The sequence below is a fragment of the Numenius arquata genome, chromosome 15, assembly GCF_964106895.1.
Source record: "Numenius arquata chromosome 15, bNumArq3.hap1.1, whole genome shotgun sequence".
Lineage (NCBI taxonomy): Eukaryota > Metazoa > Chordata > Aves > Charadriiformes > Scolopacidae > Numenius > Numenius arquata.
Genome location: NC_133590.1, coordinates 6802630 through 6821259, shown reverse-complemented (window position 1 = coordinate 6821259; position 18630 = coordinate 6802630). Strand labels below are relative to the sequence as shown.

The 18630-nt window shown below is 49.9% G+C and overlaps 1 protein-coding gene across 1 annotated transcript; it reads right to left on the bottom strand.

Annotated features, from left to right (window-relative positions):
• Positions 1–16472: 16472 nt before the first annotated feature.
• Positions 16473–17807, bottom strand: ADRA2A (adrenoceptor alpha 2A). The gene has a single exon (XM_074159048.1). It carries the CDS (start codon positions 17805–17807, stop codon positions 16473–16475), a length of 1335 nt encoding a protein of 444 aa, XP_074015149.1.
• Positions 17808–18630: the final 823 nt, after the last annotated feature.

Genomic DNA, 18630 nt, shown 5'->3' with positions numbered 1-18630 from the left:
TGCTGTCATCTTCTGCAGTCTTACTCCAGTCCCTGTCCAGAGCTCCACTACAAACTTACATATCCAAACATTAGGTGCATGAGAAATTCCTCCCAAGCTTTTCTTTTTCTCTGTTGTGGCTGTGCTTATTAAAATATTCATTAAAGACTTAATAAATTATGAAGAGCTGCAAATGGTCAGCCTATTGCAGTAGATTTGGATGGAGCCCACCAGGACAAAAGGTAGGAGGAAAGCACATTATTCCATCCTTGACCAGATTTCTCTCTCCCAACTTTGCAGCTCTACAGAGCAAGCATTGCCCTACAGCCGGCCCGCTTCACCATCAACCAAGAGAAAGTGAGTGCCCAGTGTGATTCAACTTGCCTAAATGCAGGCATCAAAAACAGGCTGAATCCATCAAATCCTGTCTTGGCTGGTCACAGCACCAAGGATGTTCCTAGACCACCTTTTGGGAAGCCTTGGAAGACTGTCACCTGCTAGGCTTGGATTCTGGAGACAAAATGAAACTGCATATGTCTAATTTAGAGCTGTGAATGTCACATTTCAGGCTTGATTTGGCCATCACCACTCTCTGCAGGGAGCCAGCTTGTGCTACCAAGCGAGGAGAGAAGCACAGGCTCTGATCCTCAGCCTGCAAACTCCTCCAAAGAGGATCCCTGCTGTTGGCTCTCCTCCACAGCAGCTGCTACTGCGTCAGAAGAATAGGTTCTGCCAAGGAAGATTTTTCCATTTTCCTTTTCTTTTGCCAACATCCTTGAGGGCACTGTCACTTAAAAAAAAAAAAAAAAAAAAAATTACATCCAAAAGAAAGCAGATATGAAGTGGAGGTGACCTGGCAGAAGGATTGGGTGACAAGGCCAGGAAGCAAGCAGTTAGTGCTGAGCTATTTCCAGATGCATCGCAGTCAGGCCACATATTAATAAGCTGCGACAGGCATAAAGATGGGCGAATGTTTGCCTATAAAGCTAGCTGTTTCGTGCATAGATACAGTCACTGAGAAGCTCAGGAGAATGCTTCTAGTCCCTGTCTTTGCAGAGCAAGGCTAGACAGTAGGGACTCAGAAAAGGGGAAACCCAGAGTTCAAATAAAAAGCCTCCAAAGGCTCTTCATGCAGCTGAGCATGCAGAAACACACACACGCTTCACGTACTATGGCAAAAGGGTTAAAATGTCAATGCATGTCAGAGCACTTCAGACACTATGCCTGAGTTCTTCCCAGGCTGGTGCAAAAGTCTCTCCTCCTGCTGGCAGTGTCTGAGAGACAAAAGCCAGGCCTTGCAGAAGCGTTTTTGCTGAAGGATGCTCCTCTCCCTTCAGTCTGGAAATCCAGATCCTCCTAAGCCTTGGTAAGGGAGGTTCACACTCTATATTACAGCTGTTTGAGGCTATAAGGGCTGCATCCAAAACCTGCTGAAAGTTTTGCACTGTGAGGAGGATCAGGCCAGCAGCAGGTATGTGACATGGCCTGAAATCTCAGACTTGCAGTGGTTTTGTTCTCTGGGAATGGAGAGACATGCAGCAATCTGCTGTGACAGCAGGTGGCTTGAGGAGTATTTACTGAAAGATGGATTTTCCTCCCCATCATGCCCAGAACAACACAGTCGGGCAAAACAAAGTGATCACAAAAATTACACGCAGTGACAGAACCAAAACATGTCACAAGAAAAATGCCTTCTGGTGTTGTTTTGTTGGTTTTGTGGGAGGCATCCCAGTTGGGTTCTGAAAAGCTCCCAGCACTCCCAACAGTTATTTGATCAGTTTAAAACAGCTCAAAGAAATATTGCAGCTTTCTCCCTATGATAGTGATCAGGCATGGTTTTGGCTGAAATATCTCTTCTCTTTAGTAAAGAGGACTTCTCTTGAAGCCATCTAGCTTGAAGGACATGCAATGTTCTAGCTTAGAGGGTGTATTTAAATCCTGTGAAGGTTAATATGCTCCTGGGCAAGTCATCTTGGAGACAAGCCTACCCGGCAATAGCAAAGAGGATGCTCTGAACTTGCAAGGTGAAGAGCTTGCTCACCACCCTCAATCCAGGGAACTTGGCAGACTTGACTGTCTGGCCCTCCTTGTGCCACCTTACAGCTCTCTTGGTCTTAGGCATCATACCAAAGGATTTGTGTAATGGGCTAACAAAGGTGATCACAGTTGAGACCCCTAGAAAGCCCCTAGGGAAACACAGCTGAGACCTACTGACCTCCTCTATTAGATCATGCATTGCTGATGCCTGATGTGATCTTGACCTCTCAGTCCCATCATGACATCATCTACGTTTTCACACAGGCGGAGGCAGATGAACTGAATCCCATCAAGCAGATCCAAGTGAAAATTTTCCCTCCAGAGACATACTCTGTTTCATACTTAGAAAAGCCTCTAGTGCTACCCAGGGCTACTGGTGGCCTCGGTGCCTTCTTGTCACTATGTTCTCCACAGACTCTGGTCATAAAGGTAAGAGGCAGGCCTTTCCCTGACATACGTTGCAAAGATGAGGTGAAACCATCAGGCAGGGCTGGAGAAGCGTGCACTCTGTAGGGTGCATGTTTCTGTACCGCTGCCCGAGGTGGAGTGCTCTGATCAGTACATTTCAAGTTAAACACGCTCATGTTCATAAGTTCCAAAGGAAGAAAAAAAAAAAAAAATCCTCCTGTAAGCTTTTAGAAGCGGGGCCAGAGGACTGCTGGATCACTGCTTGGAAAGGGCAAAGTTGGAGCAGAGCTTAATATTAGATTAGTGAGAAGTTTAGATGGAAAACACTCCAAAACCACTTGTATGCTCTCTGAGTTAGTACCAAAGGGTACCCTGAAGGTTTTCAATCATTCACGGGGCTTTGGCACCAGCAGTGATGTTTGCAACCTGAGCTGACTTTGAACATATTGTTCCCAGCAGCCATTGCAGCTACTGGCTGAAGAAAGTGCTTGAGAGGTTGAGGTTAAGACATATGTGAAAAGGAAAGAAACCTACCTCGTTGCTTCTGCGAGATTCTCAGGAACAGTGAACCGGAGCAGGAAGGATGGCAAAAAAGGGCCTTAAATAACTGAACAGAAAAACAGCTCTGATATGGCCTCTCTTGCAAGGACCATTCCTTCTTCTCCCCCACTGATATTGTTCCTGCTTCTGGTTAAAAAAAAATAAAATATAAAAAAACCCAAAAGTTAACAGTGTGTGACTCCTTTTCTTGAGTATGTAAATACCATTGCTTATGGGAAACCATGGCGATCCGCATGCCATTCTCCTGACTCTTAGAAACTCTTACATACTGTCAAAAATCTTCCCAGAACTATGACTGAAGATGGTCGCCAACACGGCAAAGTGTGAACCTGCAATTCAGCAGCCCGTGGGCAAATGCTGCTCGCTTACATCCACATTTTCCTCCAAAGCTGGCAGCTTTGGATTCTGCACAGCGTGGTTTCTGCCGTGCCTCTGAGAGCTTGCAAGCACATCTCCTGCCTCCAGTGAGAGGTCCTCATCCCTCCTCCTCTGAAATGACAGGCTGCATTAGACCGTTCAAAATCACATTTGGTTCTCATTTTCTAACAGACATCCAAGATAATATTTTTAGAAGAAGCTATACTGGTATTTGCAAAAAATAGCCTTCTTTGCTTTTATCCCAAATGGGGTCTTTTCCAAGTTTTTTTTCCTACTTTAGTCATGTCTCTAAAGCTGTTTGCATTAAACAATCCGATTCTAGAAGCGCATTAATCGGACTATCTTTGGGCTCCTATAGGATGTCCTTCCTCTGTGTCGCAAGGCAAAAATACAATCAGCTCAACCATAACCTAATTCTCTTCCCCACTAGAGGAAGCCCCAGTTTGAGGGCCATGTATGGGTGACAGCAGCTTCAGTCAGTGTTTGCATGGTGCCATCGACATCCTGCATCACGAGGAGCAGCTTCCCAAGATCAGCCCGCCACCGTGGGGATCCTGCCCTTACCAGTCCCTCACGGGTGAAAAATGAGGACGGACGGCCTGGTGCAATCCATCAAATGGAAAGGAGAACCTCCTCCAGCATGGGCTGGCTTTGCCAGGTGCTGGCCTGCCCGCCTGGCTGCATTGCTGGCAGGGGGCCATCAGAAATCTGCTTTGGGAACAGTTTTCTCTGCTCGGCTATGTTTTCGGCTCTGCTGAAAGTCTGGCAGGGCGAGGGAAAAGACATCCCTGATGGCTGTGGGGGCTCTGCTGACAATGAAGCTCGAGGCAATTCAGCAGCACAGAGGTGAGCCATAGAAACATAGACAGGTTGGTTTGTTGTTTTTTTTTAACAGATTCCTAGAAAATGGACCTGGGTTTAATGAGGTGTTGCAGCAGCATCCAGAGGCAAGGCAGGCACGGGGCGCTGGTGACTGCAGATGGGCTGGCGCTGAGCTGTGAACAACCCGCAGCCACGGGAACAGGAGAGCAGAGTAAGACAGGAGCCCCGGGGTCTGGCTCCTTCCCCTGGTGTCTGCAGGTGCCCCTCAGTGATGCTGTGAGCACTGGGGATGTACCTACCCCGAGCAAGGACCGTCACCATGGGCCCCTGTGAGCCTTGAGTCAGGGGACACTTCTCCATCATCAGCAGGCTGCAGACCTGCCTTTCCTGGACAGGCACGGACAGCATGGACCCACAGCCCACCCAGACCAGTGATGCCCTTCCCCAGCACCAGAGCTGTGCTTCTGCTGACAGGAACCAAAGGGAAGGGCAGGAAACCAAAAGGGAAACAATTCCTGACCCTAAAGACATCAGAGGACACAGAGATCAATTGCCATCGTACCAAACCCGCAGGCAGACAGCAAACCCCACATCCCTAACCAGTCCCTGAGAACCACAGTGGGATTAGCAAGGAGGTGGGCAAACATGTCCATGCAGCATGACATCCCCCCAAGAGGTCTTCAACACAGGTCTGGCTTACCCTCTGCCAAAAGGCTGGCCAGGCACTGCATTACACCAAGCTGAATGAGATCAGCTTTCTGGTCCTGTTAAGCTTCATCAACTGGCCCATGCTGAATTATTTAAAACCATCTTTTATTAATCTACCACAGCTTTTTTTCACTCGACCTCTAGCAAGTCACTTAACCACTCTGAATGGATTGCACTAGCTTCATCCCCACGTGGTGATGATGCTGGACGTGATGAGAGGGACAAGCCACTAATTTGCTACTGCTTCTGAAATGTTTCAGATGCCAGTACACTAAAGGGGTCTTCTGGATAACTAGACCATTCTATTTACCCTCATGCTTAATGGGAGGTCTTGTCTAAACATACAGACTGTATTGCTGATACTTTTAAAACAAGCTCAGCTTACCCAAAACCAAGCAAACACTGGCTAAAATACTGCCAGTGCCAATACAGGGGCCAAACACGGGCACTAGAAATTGGACACTGAAGGGAACAGCCCAGCCCCTTCCAGTGTCCATCATCACCCATCACTAGACCTCTGGGTATGTGACCAGGGCTGCTCCCAGTACTGCACTGGCAGGAGAGATGCCTGCTCAGGAGACCTCAGGTTCCCCAGGCGCAGTGCAAGCTGCTCTGAAGTCCTGTCTCACTGACAGAGGAGGTGGCAGAAAGCCCCTGCATGGCTGCCAGGACAGTGATCTGTGTCCAGCCAGAAGCAGAGGTGCCAGGAGAGCAGGGGTTATGGCCTTGGCACTCAGGCAGCTATAGGACTGATTTTTGAGGATCTACATTTGGGACATGAGCACCTAAACTAAGTTTATGGCATCAAAATTCCCTCCACACATATACAGGGTCAAAAGACTCAGGCTGAGGAGGAGTCTGGGAAATAATCTAATCCAGCTTCTTTCCGCGACAGACCAGCCCTAAATCTTTGCTCTCCTGCCTTCTACAAAATACGGTCCAATATGGTTGCTGGGCTTAAAGATCAGAGACTTCAACAGGGCTTCACCAATTTACTCCTGCTGGGGAACTGACCCCAGCCATTCAAAGCCCTTTTAGAGCTCACACAACTTTCACAAGGTATGCACATCCTATTTTATTATTCCTCAATCGCCTTTTGAACACCCATCTGTGTTGATCACTTCCCATGGCATGCAAGATCTTCAGAGCAGAGACATGTAAGGATTTCTGAGACCTCACAGACGTGGTACTACCAAGTGTCAGTCACGTGGAGGTGGCATGACCCCGAGCACGGTACCAAGCATGGTCAGACACACCAACTAGCAAAAGAAGGAGCAGACCTGGTAAAGGTGCCTTGGGACAATAAACCTATATATCTTGCTCATGCTTTAAGTGGCTGGAGAGAGCCTGTGACTGGCCATGCCTGTGAATCCAACATGCTTTAACTTGCATGAAAAATTCTAAATAATTTAACTAAGTAACCTTGTGCTAACGAATGAAACCATATCTACTCCTGCAGGAACAGAGTGGATTTATTTATCACTCTAGGTTATCAAGTAACATCAGGCTCTTACAAATAAAGAAAGACACTGTGATATTGATAAGATATCTGAATTTGTTTTATACATGCAACGTGAATCCCTCTCTCTTCTATAGGGAACTGGAGCAAGCCCTGCCAGCACTCAGGCAGGCAGGGCCTGCAGCTCCAAGCAGATCTTTGGTTTGACCAAACCAAGGGTCATTTTTTCAGTCACCACTCACTGGCAGGTGGATTTTGGCAATGAGACTACTTCTAGTTAAGTATCTACCTCCAAGGCCAAGCAGCTGATTTCTGACAGCTCCATACAGAAGCTTGGGCAGGGGGAAGGGGTGACAAAGGTAAAGAGCAAGGTCTTAATACTTCCAAAGGTGATAAACTGCCTACAAAACAAGTCAAGCCCTTCCCAAAGGAGAGTTGTAGAGAACCACAGAGGGAGAGACAAAGCTCATTTTCATAGCGAGAGAGTAGATGATAAATAACCCAACCAGCACAAACTGACCAGCGTGATAAGTGACAGGGCAGGCTCCAAGCGGCCCATGTCTAATTTACAAGGCTGTATTTGAAGTTCATAACAAAATTCCAGATATTGTGGTATATCTCTGTCCTATTCAAACTGTGCTGCAAGCAAACAGCTGAGGGCTGAAAGCTGCTTTCTTCCTCAGGTCTGACAAAAAGGGAAATGCCAGCTTCATTAAGTTTTATTATCTGTTTTTTTCCCCCAATTAAGCCACCACCACCCGTGCAGGGCACAAGACCAGCAAAGGCACCATAATGAGCACCTGCATCTCCTGCAGGCAGGTTGCTTCCTCCCTGCCAAAGCCAGAACAGGATCTCACCTGCCTATTTCAAGAGCATCTTCCTCTGTCCCATCAGCAGCACCACTGGTGCTCTATGGACCAGCTGAGCATCCCAGCCCCACTCACGAGACAGGACTGGCCCAACAGTGCTGGGAGGAGCTGTTGGCTCTTGGCATTGCTGACACCAGAGAAGATCCGACTCAGCACATGCATAGTGTACATCTGCTACACACACAGATCACATTTTCTCATGTCTTTTGCTACTTGTCACTGTATGGCCATGTCCCACGCACTGTTGCTGCTTCTCTCACAGCCCAAAGCTGTCCACTTTTCCCCAGGGAATCCGGGGTTGCCTCCCAATGGCTCCAGATCATGGCTGCTCTTGTGGCTGACAAAATATTTCACTTTTCTGCACAATGTGGTCCATGTGTGGAGGCTTCTCTGCAGCTGGGCTTCAGCCACAGGAGCACCAAGCCAGGCACAGCCCTTCCCTCCTCACTGCAAAGGCAAATGCTGCATGACAGAGGCACAGGTTGCAAGACTTTGGGATGGATACTGACGGCCCTAAATCCTCAAAACTATTTGGTTTTAATGAGTGGGACAAGCATGGAATTCCTGAGCAGAGCACAAGCCCCGTCCCCTTCTCCACCATGCAAATCCCACAAAGTTGTGGTGCCCAAAGCACCAGTAGACACTCAGCAAACCAGACTCACCTGCCAGCAGGGCTTGGGGACAGTGGTCCCACCCCAGCTCTGGTGGGGGATACACAGGGACACCAGCTTGCACCAGTGGCGGGGAATTCGCTGCCCTCCTTCAGCCAAGATGTCATTTTTCTTCAAGTTTTATTCTTCTTCTTCAGGAGGTGGGATGCAATTATTTTGTATAAAGCAATGCTGTTTGCTTCCCAGTTTGTGTTTGCCTGCCCTCTGCCCTGAGAAATGAGAAGTGTGGGAGAAAACCCTTGCCCATGAAGCTTCTTTCCCAGTTGAAGATGAACGTGGCGGGAGGCAGGGGTGACAACCCGCACAGAAGCAGCACCTGAAGCCCCAGTGGGTCATGGCAAAATATGTTCCCATGTGGGCTGACAAAGACAAGGGGCCCAGAGTATTTCATTCCTACCCTCTGATGATGATGCTCCCACGTAGCTCTGGCCTTTGAACACACTCTGGCATTCAGAAGATGTTCTAACTTTACTGCCCACATAAACATCCACTGGGGCCGCTATCTGGGGGGAAGAGGGAGCTAAATATTTAATTTCATCAAATATTTAGTCTATTTAATATTAATTAAATCTTGGTCTGAATAAACAACAGCTAAAAATTCACCTCTTACTCCAAACATCTGATAACTTGAACATGCCAGTTTATGCCATCTCAGCTGAGATGGCAATTAGTAAGGGGGGTGGATCTTATCTTTATATTCCCAGTTGCTGGAATTGCTGTGGTGGATTGTTGGCCTCCTCGAGCCTTTTAGGCTGAATCTTTTTGAGGCTGGGTGTACAGTAGCATCATCTGGTTTACAGCAACCATTCCCACAACCCTCTTCACCATCTCTCATTTTCCATGGACTTTATCTGTAGCACCACAAGTGGGTGCCCTCATCCCACTCCCAAACACTGTTACATCCTCAGCTGTAGGAATCCCTGAAGATAAGGTGAGGAGAGAAGCTATTTGACTAAGGCCCCTCACACGTGGATGTGGTCGGTGGGAATCGTTTCACGGTGCCTGGACCACCCTCCTGACACAGCCGCACATCTCAGGCACCACCCAGCAGCGCAGCCAGGAACAGGCATTTCTGGGGACAGAGCAACAGCTACACTAGGAGCAGGTCATTTCCACTGCAAAGGATTTAAGCCAATTAACACTGGGCTATGAAGGCAGCTGCCCCCATTGCATCTGCCTTTACAACCAACTTATTTCACTACAGGAAACCCTCTTTGGACCAGACCCCATTCATACCAGTCATACCAGCCAGAACACATTTCCTAATTAGCCCCAGTAGAGCCCAGAGTGATGAAAGATTGCCCAACACGCAACACTACTTACCTTGCTTTCCTCGGTGCATGCCCGATGGAGCAGAGCAGCATTTAGCTCTTCTTCTCCTCTCTGCTGCAGTTTTATAGCCATCTCACCCAAACACTGACTGGTGTTAATGAAAGTAATTATACTGCTGTTCAAAATGTATCTGATGCATCTTCGTTATCCTGAGACAACAACGCCAAAGGCCCTCTGATGGTAAATCTTTCGATTGTAAGTCAGTCAGATTATTCCATTTAAACTGGCCATTTTAACTCTTCTGGCCCCACAAAATTTTGAGGCTGCCTTAAAAGCCACAAGATGTTTTCAAAATAATAAACGTAGGATTACTTTTAACTCGCATCTCTGAAGGCTAAATCTTTGGTCTGTGCTTAGGTTAAAGATCAAACCCATAACCAAGAGAATCAGGGGGCCTCCTCTCTCTTTTCACATTGGCCATTTGGTTCACTTGTGTCATGTCTCTGCTCTGTATTTTGGGTACGCCCCCTGGGGAACAGAAAAACTTAGTAATGCATTTGGAGTCCCCTGTAGAAATGTGCCATGTCTGGGTGACGGCACAGCAGAGCTGAGGGATGGGGAGAGGCTGCAAAGCACCAGGCACAGCCATGCCTAAACTAAGGGGAAGCTCGTTCAGGCAGAGCTTGTTCAAGGAACCATTTCAGGTCAAATTTCTGCATCACAAAACCATGAACAAACTCAGCTTTACACAGAGAGACTTTATCACTCAATTACACAAGGCTGATTGCAGGGATAATTGCTAGGAGAGGGAATGCTCTGCCAGGGTGTAAATCAGCATCGCAGCAGCTGAGCTGCGCAGGGCTGCCCCACTCAGGGTCTAACCCTGCACCTCGGGGTCTGCAATAGGGATCATTCGTCCTAATTTTCCTGGTGGCAAAAGTTAACCTGGTAATAAAAGGCCAGAATTCAGCATTTCACTCTTTTAAAAAAGTTCAGTCAATTCAGAAAGGCAGAAGGTTGGCTGTAGTGTCTTAAATATTTATCTATACATTTATTTTATTTTTCTACTCAGGGAATTTTTCAGTAACACCTTAAAGTTTCAGTCTTCAGATGAATGCTTTGCAGCAACTCCACGCGTGCAGATGAAGGCAAAGCAGCCTTCAGTAGGAATTATTTTATCAGAGATGTCCACTGGTGGGAAGCTCTTTCCTTTTTTCTGTGGAGAGCAATTGAAAAACAAGCAGGGAAAAGGCCATAATGTCATGGTCCAGCAAAACACAACTGTTTCAACCAGCAAAGAAGCAATCAATTCTTTCACGTAGCGGCTGATTTAAAACAAATGTTTCTCATCGCTGGGAGCGAACCCTACGGCAGGTCACACAGCTCTGGAGGACCGCCAGGCTGCTCCTGCAAATGAGATGCCCCCGGGCTGTGCCCAAACCAACGCAGGCCAAACACTGCAAGCATCGCACGCAGGGAAGCAGGGATGTTCAGAGAAGCTCATCTCACCTCCTGACAAACCCCGTTCACGCCGTTGCTCTCGCACAGAGCCAGTTGCTGGCTTTTGGCTCAAACACATTTTTGAAAGCCATCCAGACCTCCTACTGCAGAGCATCGCTGAAGGGAAACACGCGGCAGTGGAATTTCTCCATTGGTGCAAAAGGCACCGCTGGCCCCAGGAAATCCCTGAGTGCCTAATGACCCCTGAGCCTCCTGGGAAGGGTCCTTACTCCTCCCTATTCCCTAAAATCTGCTACAGGCCACTCTCAGAGCCACAGATGAAGAGCAGGACCTTAGATCCAAGCCAGTAAGGACGGTCTCTCCTAACTTAGCCAATACGGAGATGACGATCACACTAACAGACTAAACTAGAGCCAGCTTAAGCAGTTTTAAACCAGTGTGAGCCAGCAAGTTTACACCTTTACTGATAGACACCTATGGTCAAGTGAGGGAGATGCCTTTCTGCTCCCTTTTATGGTTTGTCCTCACCCATGTTTGTTGGATTTGGGTGCTAGGACTCATCTCACATCCCTGTGCACCTGGCTGTGGGATGTTGTCCTCACACACTGGTGGTCCTCTTTGGGAAATGTGCACTCCTAGGGGACAACTCAAATGGCAAAGAAGGTCCCTTGAGAAGGAAGGGATGTTGAATGACCAGCTCAAGCATCAGCATCTCCATTCAACACCTCCCAACATCCCCTGCCCCATGACAGGAGGTCTCCTTCTCCTCTGCTTCCAACAAACCTCCTACCTGGGACCAGCCATGGTCTGACATAAGGAAGGCAGGTTTTACGGTGCTCCCCACAGCCCTGTTCACCACCATCCCCTCTGCTTCACTTTGAGGACATTTGGGAGTGTGCTGTGGCCTTGTGCAGCATTATTGCACTGGAATTATCCCAGCTGGAATTTCACTTGGACTTCCCAAGGCCCAGACTAAAACCCTCTCTGTTCACAGAGGGGTCAGGATCCGGTCCTGGAGCATTTCTGAGCTGACTGAGTACTGGTGGCTAACGCGAGCGGTGGGGTCCCCACTAACCCTGTTCTCTCTTCACTCCATTTCCACAGCTTGGGATAAAAGGCACAGCAATCGCAGCTACAAATATTTAACAAGTCACAGAGATGTTCCTATAAAGCAGCTGCAAAGAACGGTTCGCAGCAGAGACAGTGAGACAGCTCCAAGTGTAGCTGTCTGCCAGGGCACCGCTGTAATAAAGGAGCAATCTCAACAGACTTTGAACTTTTGCAGTGGTGAAAGAACAGGGAACGTTAAGAAATAAAGTAAAACAAAGAGCTTCAGCTGATGGAAGCCGTACTAGCAGCGGGGTCAGGCACCCAACCCAGAGCGAAATCCCAGGGGACCCGGTCCAGCAACCCCTGGGAAAGGGGATGCTGGATGGGATGGGGGTACTTACGGCACGGGATGGATGAAGGACATCGACTGAAATCCAGAGGCTCTCCCAGGCCTGGGAAACTCATTTTGTGTGAGCAGAATGATTTGGGCCAAGTTCATCCCTCGCTGGAACATCTTGGAGAGGCTCCTCTGTGTCATCAGCTCCTTGTCCCCCAGAGAACAGGGACCAAAACCCCACAGAAATAAATGCATGTCTCAGTATGGCCAAGGGGGTCAGGGACAAGTTCTGGGCAGGCAGTCACCAGTCTCTGCAAGGGCAACCCTGCTGCTCATGCAGCTCGCCCCGGGGACATTTTGGGACACTTGCCACACCAGACCACCTCATCTGAGCTCCTTCTGCATGTCCCTGAGCTGGCACATTTGGGCTTTCCTTAGGGGTCCCCACACAAGGGGTGGGGTGCAGGGTCAGCCTGCACTGAAAAGCTGTGGAGAAACCCCTCCCGAGGCAAAGCTGGCAGTGGCATCTCTGCCCACTGTTTGCTGTTGCCAGCCTGGATGTCTCCCACCCCACCCGGGAGGCAGGTCCCCCTCCCTGCCCTCACACCATTGACCTTTTAGCCCCAGAATAAAAGGTTATAAAAAACAACCAAAGTTCATTACATTCTATAATATGTTATTTGCATGGGAATGAGCTGGGAGCAATGAGGCAGCTTTCTCCTGCTGGGAAGGGAATAGGGAGGGGGAAGGAGAAAGCCTGGGCATTAGGACCTGGCAGGGGTGGTGGGACTCAGCCCCAGAGCGAGATAGGGCAGGCATGGAGGTGAGCAGAGCTGGACACGGTTATGGCAGAGCCAGAGGGAGCATCCCAGTGAAGCCCACAGCAACACAACCTCTGGCTCAGAGGCAAAGGGGCTGGTCCTCACCTACCAAATGGAAAGTGATGGTGGTTTCACCCCAGCACCTCCACCACACAGCCCACAGTCCCCTGAGGTTGCTGCAGCTTGTACATTCCTATCCCCAGCAGGCATGGAGGGTCCAGGACACAGCTGAAACCAAAATGATCAACAACTCAGGGAAAACTAAATAAAAGCCGGAGTCGGAAGGTGGCAAAGGCAGGAGCATAGTAGATGTCCAGACACCGGCCACATTGGATAGGCACGCAGCTCTACTGTGTCAGACGCAGGGATTCACTGCCCCAACATAAAACAGCCCCTTGAGTATTTTATTTGACTGGGCTGAACTATAACAACACAAGGTTTTGGGAGAGACACAACCCTGGAGACATGATTTCAGTTTTTAGCACCTTGCTTTTACTTTTGCTGGGAAATTGGGAGCAATCAGGCATTTCAGCTGTGCAAAGCCTCATCAGCTGAAAGCCCACCAAAGCCCCAGTCCCCCAGCCCCAAACCCACCAGAATACTCTACTGTCTGTACTGGAGGTTTGGCCAGAGGGATGGGGCAAGCATAACCGATGACTGCTGGCTTACCTACTCCCCCACGGGGTAAAACCTTCCAAGGCCAACAGGGCCAGCTGAGACCAGTGGACAGACAGCCCTGGTCCACCTCCCAGCTTTCCGAGCACCTCCAACTGCAACCTTGGTGGCAGTGGCAGAGTGGGGCCGTGAGACCAGCAGCTCCAGCTCTGGACTCTGGTCACTTATTTCTCACCAAAGAGGCAGAGCAGGGAAGCAGGGTGACTCCAGGCACCCCAACACTGGTAAGACCAGGAGCCAGAGCTCCCAAACAGTTACATGTGCTCCTGGGCAAAATAAAGTACATAATAAAGCACTCGCAGGATCAGCACCTCGTGTCCCCCCACATGGCAAAGGAGTCTAGCTGAAGCCAAGGGCAAGTGGACTCTGGCATCCTCAGGGACGCAAGTAGCCACACAGCATCAGGGCTTCGTTTGGTGGGAGAATGATCCCCCATCACTCTCCTGCAGGGGTAAGGAAAAGCGAGCCCGGATGGCTGGCTCTTGGGGCCTGGAAACAAAGCCCCACTCGGATACTCCTGAAGATATCAAGAAATAGTGCCTTCCAGCTTAATCGTTTCTAATCCCATCTGCAGCCTAATTATTAAAAACCTTCTCCACTCAATAGCTGTAAATGCTGCACCAGCCAGGCGTCCCCAGCAATAGTGCCAGGCTGCATTTCCAGGGGAGCAAATCACACCCTGGAACCCTAAGCTCTTTTGTTTAAGAAACACGTGAATGCTCTTACTGTGGCATGAAAGAGGGTGGGGAAAAAAAAAAAAAAAATCAACCAAGAAAAATCAAGGACTCATTTGTTATTACGCCACTGCACAATGAACGGCTCCATTGTTCCCTACCTGGGGTAACAACGCCTTTCAGAAAACACGAGTGCTTTTCCCAATGTGTTCTTTAAAAAATGTCAAGACCAAAGCTGCCGGAGGATCGGTGAACAGCTGGAAAAAAGACAAAATAAAACAGCTAACAGATTATCCAGAGGGTTTTCACACTTGATCTGTAAACGCTCTTTTATTTAATAAAAATAATCATCCATTATAGCAACTTCTGCTCATGGTTTGTTTGTTTTGTGTTGTGTTTTGTTTTTTTTTACAGTAAAGCACAGTTTATTTGCTTTCCTCACCTCTTGAGGATTCAATTCTGAAAATGCAAGTGAATGTAAACATTGCTCTCCAGGTCCCAAGACGCATCCGGGGACCCTTGGAGTTAATTACAAAGTCAAAAGAGAGAGCAAAATCAACAAAACACTTCCCAAAAGTAAAAAGGTATTTTCTTTAAAGTCTCTTCCTGTGCACCATACAACTCCAGAAAAGGCAAATTTATCTTATACACGAGACTTACACAAACTTTACTTTCTCCAAACAATTTCTACGACTTGTCAGTATTTGATAAAGCTCTTTTCATAACATTTAAAGGCTTGCAAACTCATTTAGTGTGATGGATCAAAAGTTTTTCCTTCTAAGATTCTCCAGAAATTTCTTCATGGCACAAATTTGTTCTGTCCATTTTTGTTTTGGGTTCTGTGTTTGGTTTTTTTTTTTTGGTAGCAGAAAGAGCTAAAACATTTCAGGAAAGGAGTGTAAAAGCAGTATTAACTCTCTCTCCTGGTCCAAACTCACAATATTTACACATTTCCTTTTTTTTTTTAAAAAAAAAAAAAAAAAGCTGAATTACGCTGTAAAATACTGGAGAAACTATCAGGTAAGTTTCCCATTTCAGAGTTTTGCCCTGTATCAGACTGAAAGAGGGATGCTTTCATATTTCCTAGGAAAGATGAGACTGGCAGATTAAAAACTGAACTCTTCTCCCTCCGTTCAGACAGGTGGCACAGCCCCTGCCCACAAACCCCCTCCTCCTCCGCAGGAAATCCCCCAGGAGTTAAACCCATCGCAGATCAATACAAATGGGATAACATGATGCACGGAACCCTGCTATTTGCTTTGAAATGTTATCTATTTACAGTCGGAGGCGGGGGAAGCGAGTTCGCATCGAACACATTTCGGTGCTGCAGGGTGGTATAATATCAACCGAGATTAACTCGTGGGGAGCTCGGCCGGGTCCCAAGCCTCATGTCGCACGGGAAATTGCCTGTCACTCCATCGCCCGGGACATCCCTGCCTGTGCAGCAAAGCCACCGCTCCGTCCCGTTCAGCTTTAACGAATAACGAGAGGGCAGTCACCACCTCAGCTGTGTTATAGCACAGGCAACACAGAAATTAAACAGGATCAAGTACGACACAAAAAAATAACAATAGAAACAGCCAGTCTGGTGAGGTCTGTGATACTAAGCTTTTTTAAACCCGACAGGATATTGGAAATTTTGGTAATATTATCAAACTGTCAGGTAGGGGGAATGGCTCCTCTTTTTCAGGGGTTTTGTGTGAGGGGAGTTTCAGGGGGTGGGAATCGAGGGACTTTTAAGGTGTCAAAGATAATTAAAGCATTCACAGTTTCAAAGCTGCTTGCCTTACAAAAATTAAGACATTCAGATTCAGGGATACAATACTGTATTTTACAAGGGGGTTAAAACTCATTACACATACAACAGGAAAAAAAAAAAAAAGATACAACAAAATAAAAAAAGCCAACACCTCTGGGGTGGCATACTCCCTCTGTGCTGTTCGTCTCACAGAGCTGCACGCTGCTTTTCTTTAAAGAGTCAAACTGAGCAGTCATGAAAATATCCACTGAGAGATTCTGGCAAAAGAAAAAAAAAAAAAAAACCTAGCAAAACAAACCAAGTAAGTCAAAAGCCATCCTCCCCTGGAAAGCCGAATGCCACGGCTCGGACTTCCACTTGCCTGCTGCTCCTCGCTGCTGCTGCCCGGCGTTTCCATAGGCTCATCTCGGGTTTTAAAGGCTTCCTGCTCACGAATCGAGGGAAACCATCCCATGCAAGCACAGCCCAAGACAGCCATGCCTTACTCTCCTACGAAGTCTTGAATTAGTCCTGCCCATCACAAAGGGTCCTTCAAACAATCCTTTTCCTCTCTATCCTGCAGAGGATCCTTTTGAAGGCCCGTCTGAAGTCGTGGTTGAAAATGGTATAGATGACGGGGTTCAAGGAGCTATTGCAGTAACCGAACCAGAAGAAGAACTTGAAGAGGGTATCGGGCACGGAGCAGCTCTTGCAGACAGCCGTCAGCGTGTAGGTGAAGAAGAAGGGGAACCAGCAGATGACAAAGACCCCGATCACCACCGCCAGCACAAAGGTGAAGCGCTTCTCCCGGTTCTGCCTGCCCCTCCACCGGGAACCTTTGGTGTTCCTCTCCTCCTCTGCCTTCCTGGGCAAACTGTCCCCAGGCTTAATCTGGCTTAGTTTAGTCTTGGTCTTTCCCCTTGACGGTCTTTCTGTCTTCTTACACTGGTTGTTCTCCTGGTGCTCGGAGGAAGAGGTCTCCTCCATGTCTATGCCGTTGACCTCTCCCTCCTGCCCGCCGCCACCTCCTGCCGTCTTCTCCCCATTGAGCTGGGCTGTGGCTGGCAAGTCCTCCTTGTCGGCCAAGCCATTCTGCCTCTTCTCGGGGCGCTCTGCCCGCTTGTTCGGTGGCACCCTGGTTCGCCTCTTGGCTATCTGGTAGATGCGCATGTAGACCAGGATCATGATGAGGCACGGGGCAAAGAAAGAGCCGATGCTAGAAGAGATGATGTACCACTTCTCATCGTTGATCTTGCACCCTGCCACCCCCTGGTCAGCCTGCTGCCCGCTCTTCTTCTCGATGGAGATAAGCGGTGGAAAGGAGATGACGGCCGAGATGACCCAGACGATAAAGATGATGCACTTGATGCGGCGTGGGGTACGCTTGAGGTTGTACTCGATGGCTTGCGTAATGGACCAGTAACGGTCCAAGCTGATGGCACACAAGTGCACAATGGAGGAGGTGCAGAACAGCACATCCAAGGCCAGGTAGATCTCACACCAGACTTTGCCAAAGTACCAGTACCCCATCACTTCATTTGCTAGGGAGAAGGGGATGACCAGCGTGGCCACCAGGATGTCAGCCGAGGCTAAGGAGACCAGGAAGAGATTCTGGGGGGCCTTGAGTGCACGGCTGGTGAAGACAGCGATGATGACCAGGACGTTGCCGAAGACGGTGAAGAGCATGAGCAAGCCCGCCAGGCTGATGAGGGTGATGGTGGTGTGCAGGGGGTACGGCGTGCCCCAGCCCGGCCCGGCACCGCTGTCGTTGAAGGTCCCGTTGGTGCCGGGAGGCGGGTAACCCTCCTCCTCCTCCAGCTGCCGCTGGTACTCCATGGAGGAGAAGAAGTGGCCCCTCTCCGTGAACGGGCGCTCCAGGTTAAACATCAACCCCGCTTGAGTGGACACTCCCGCCCTTCGCCCCCTGCCCCACCCGGCTCCGCGCCCGGCTCCGCGGGTCTCCGCGCTCCTACTGCGCAGCCGGCCGGGGCGGGGCTGGGCGGCGGCCGCCGGGGGGCTGCGGGCGGCCGCGGTTCATGCTGTGGCGCTGCCCGCCGGGGAGCCGCTCAGCGGGGCGCGGAGCTGCGCGGAGCGGGGCCGGGGCTGCAGCCGGCGGCGGCGGCTGCTGCTGCTGCTCTGCCTCGCTCGCCGCCGAGCCGCTTTATAGCCCCGGATCAGGCCGGGGCTGCCGCGTCAGCCCCACGTGGGGAGCGCACACACACACACACAGATATACACACACAGATACACACACACACACACACACAAACACCACGCACCCCCGCACGCCCCCCCGCCCAGCCCTGCGCTCCCCTCCTTCCCCCCAGCTCCGTCCCGGCCGCCCCCCTGCACACACCCCCGCCCCACGCACACTCCGGTGCTCACTCCCACCCGCACCTCAGCCCTTACACCCGCACCCCGAGCCCCACGGTCTCGCCCCGCCCGGACCCCACGCCGGGAGCGGCTTCATCCCGCCCGGGTGGAGGAGCGGAGCCCGGGGGGTGGCAGCCGTGGGGAGGGGGGATGCGCACAGGGGGAGCTGGGGCAGTGGCAGCGGGGCCGAGGTGCGTGTTTGGGGGGGGGGACGTGCGTGAGGAGGGGTGCGACCACCGCGCAGCCCGCGGGGCTCCGGGCACCCCCCCCGAGGGTGGCGCTGGGGGCTGCTCCTGCCGCGGTAGGGGCTGCCCGCCCCGTCCCGTCCCGCATGGCG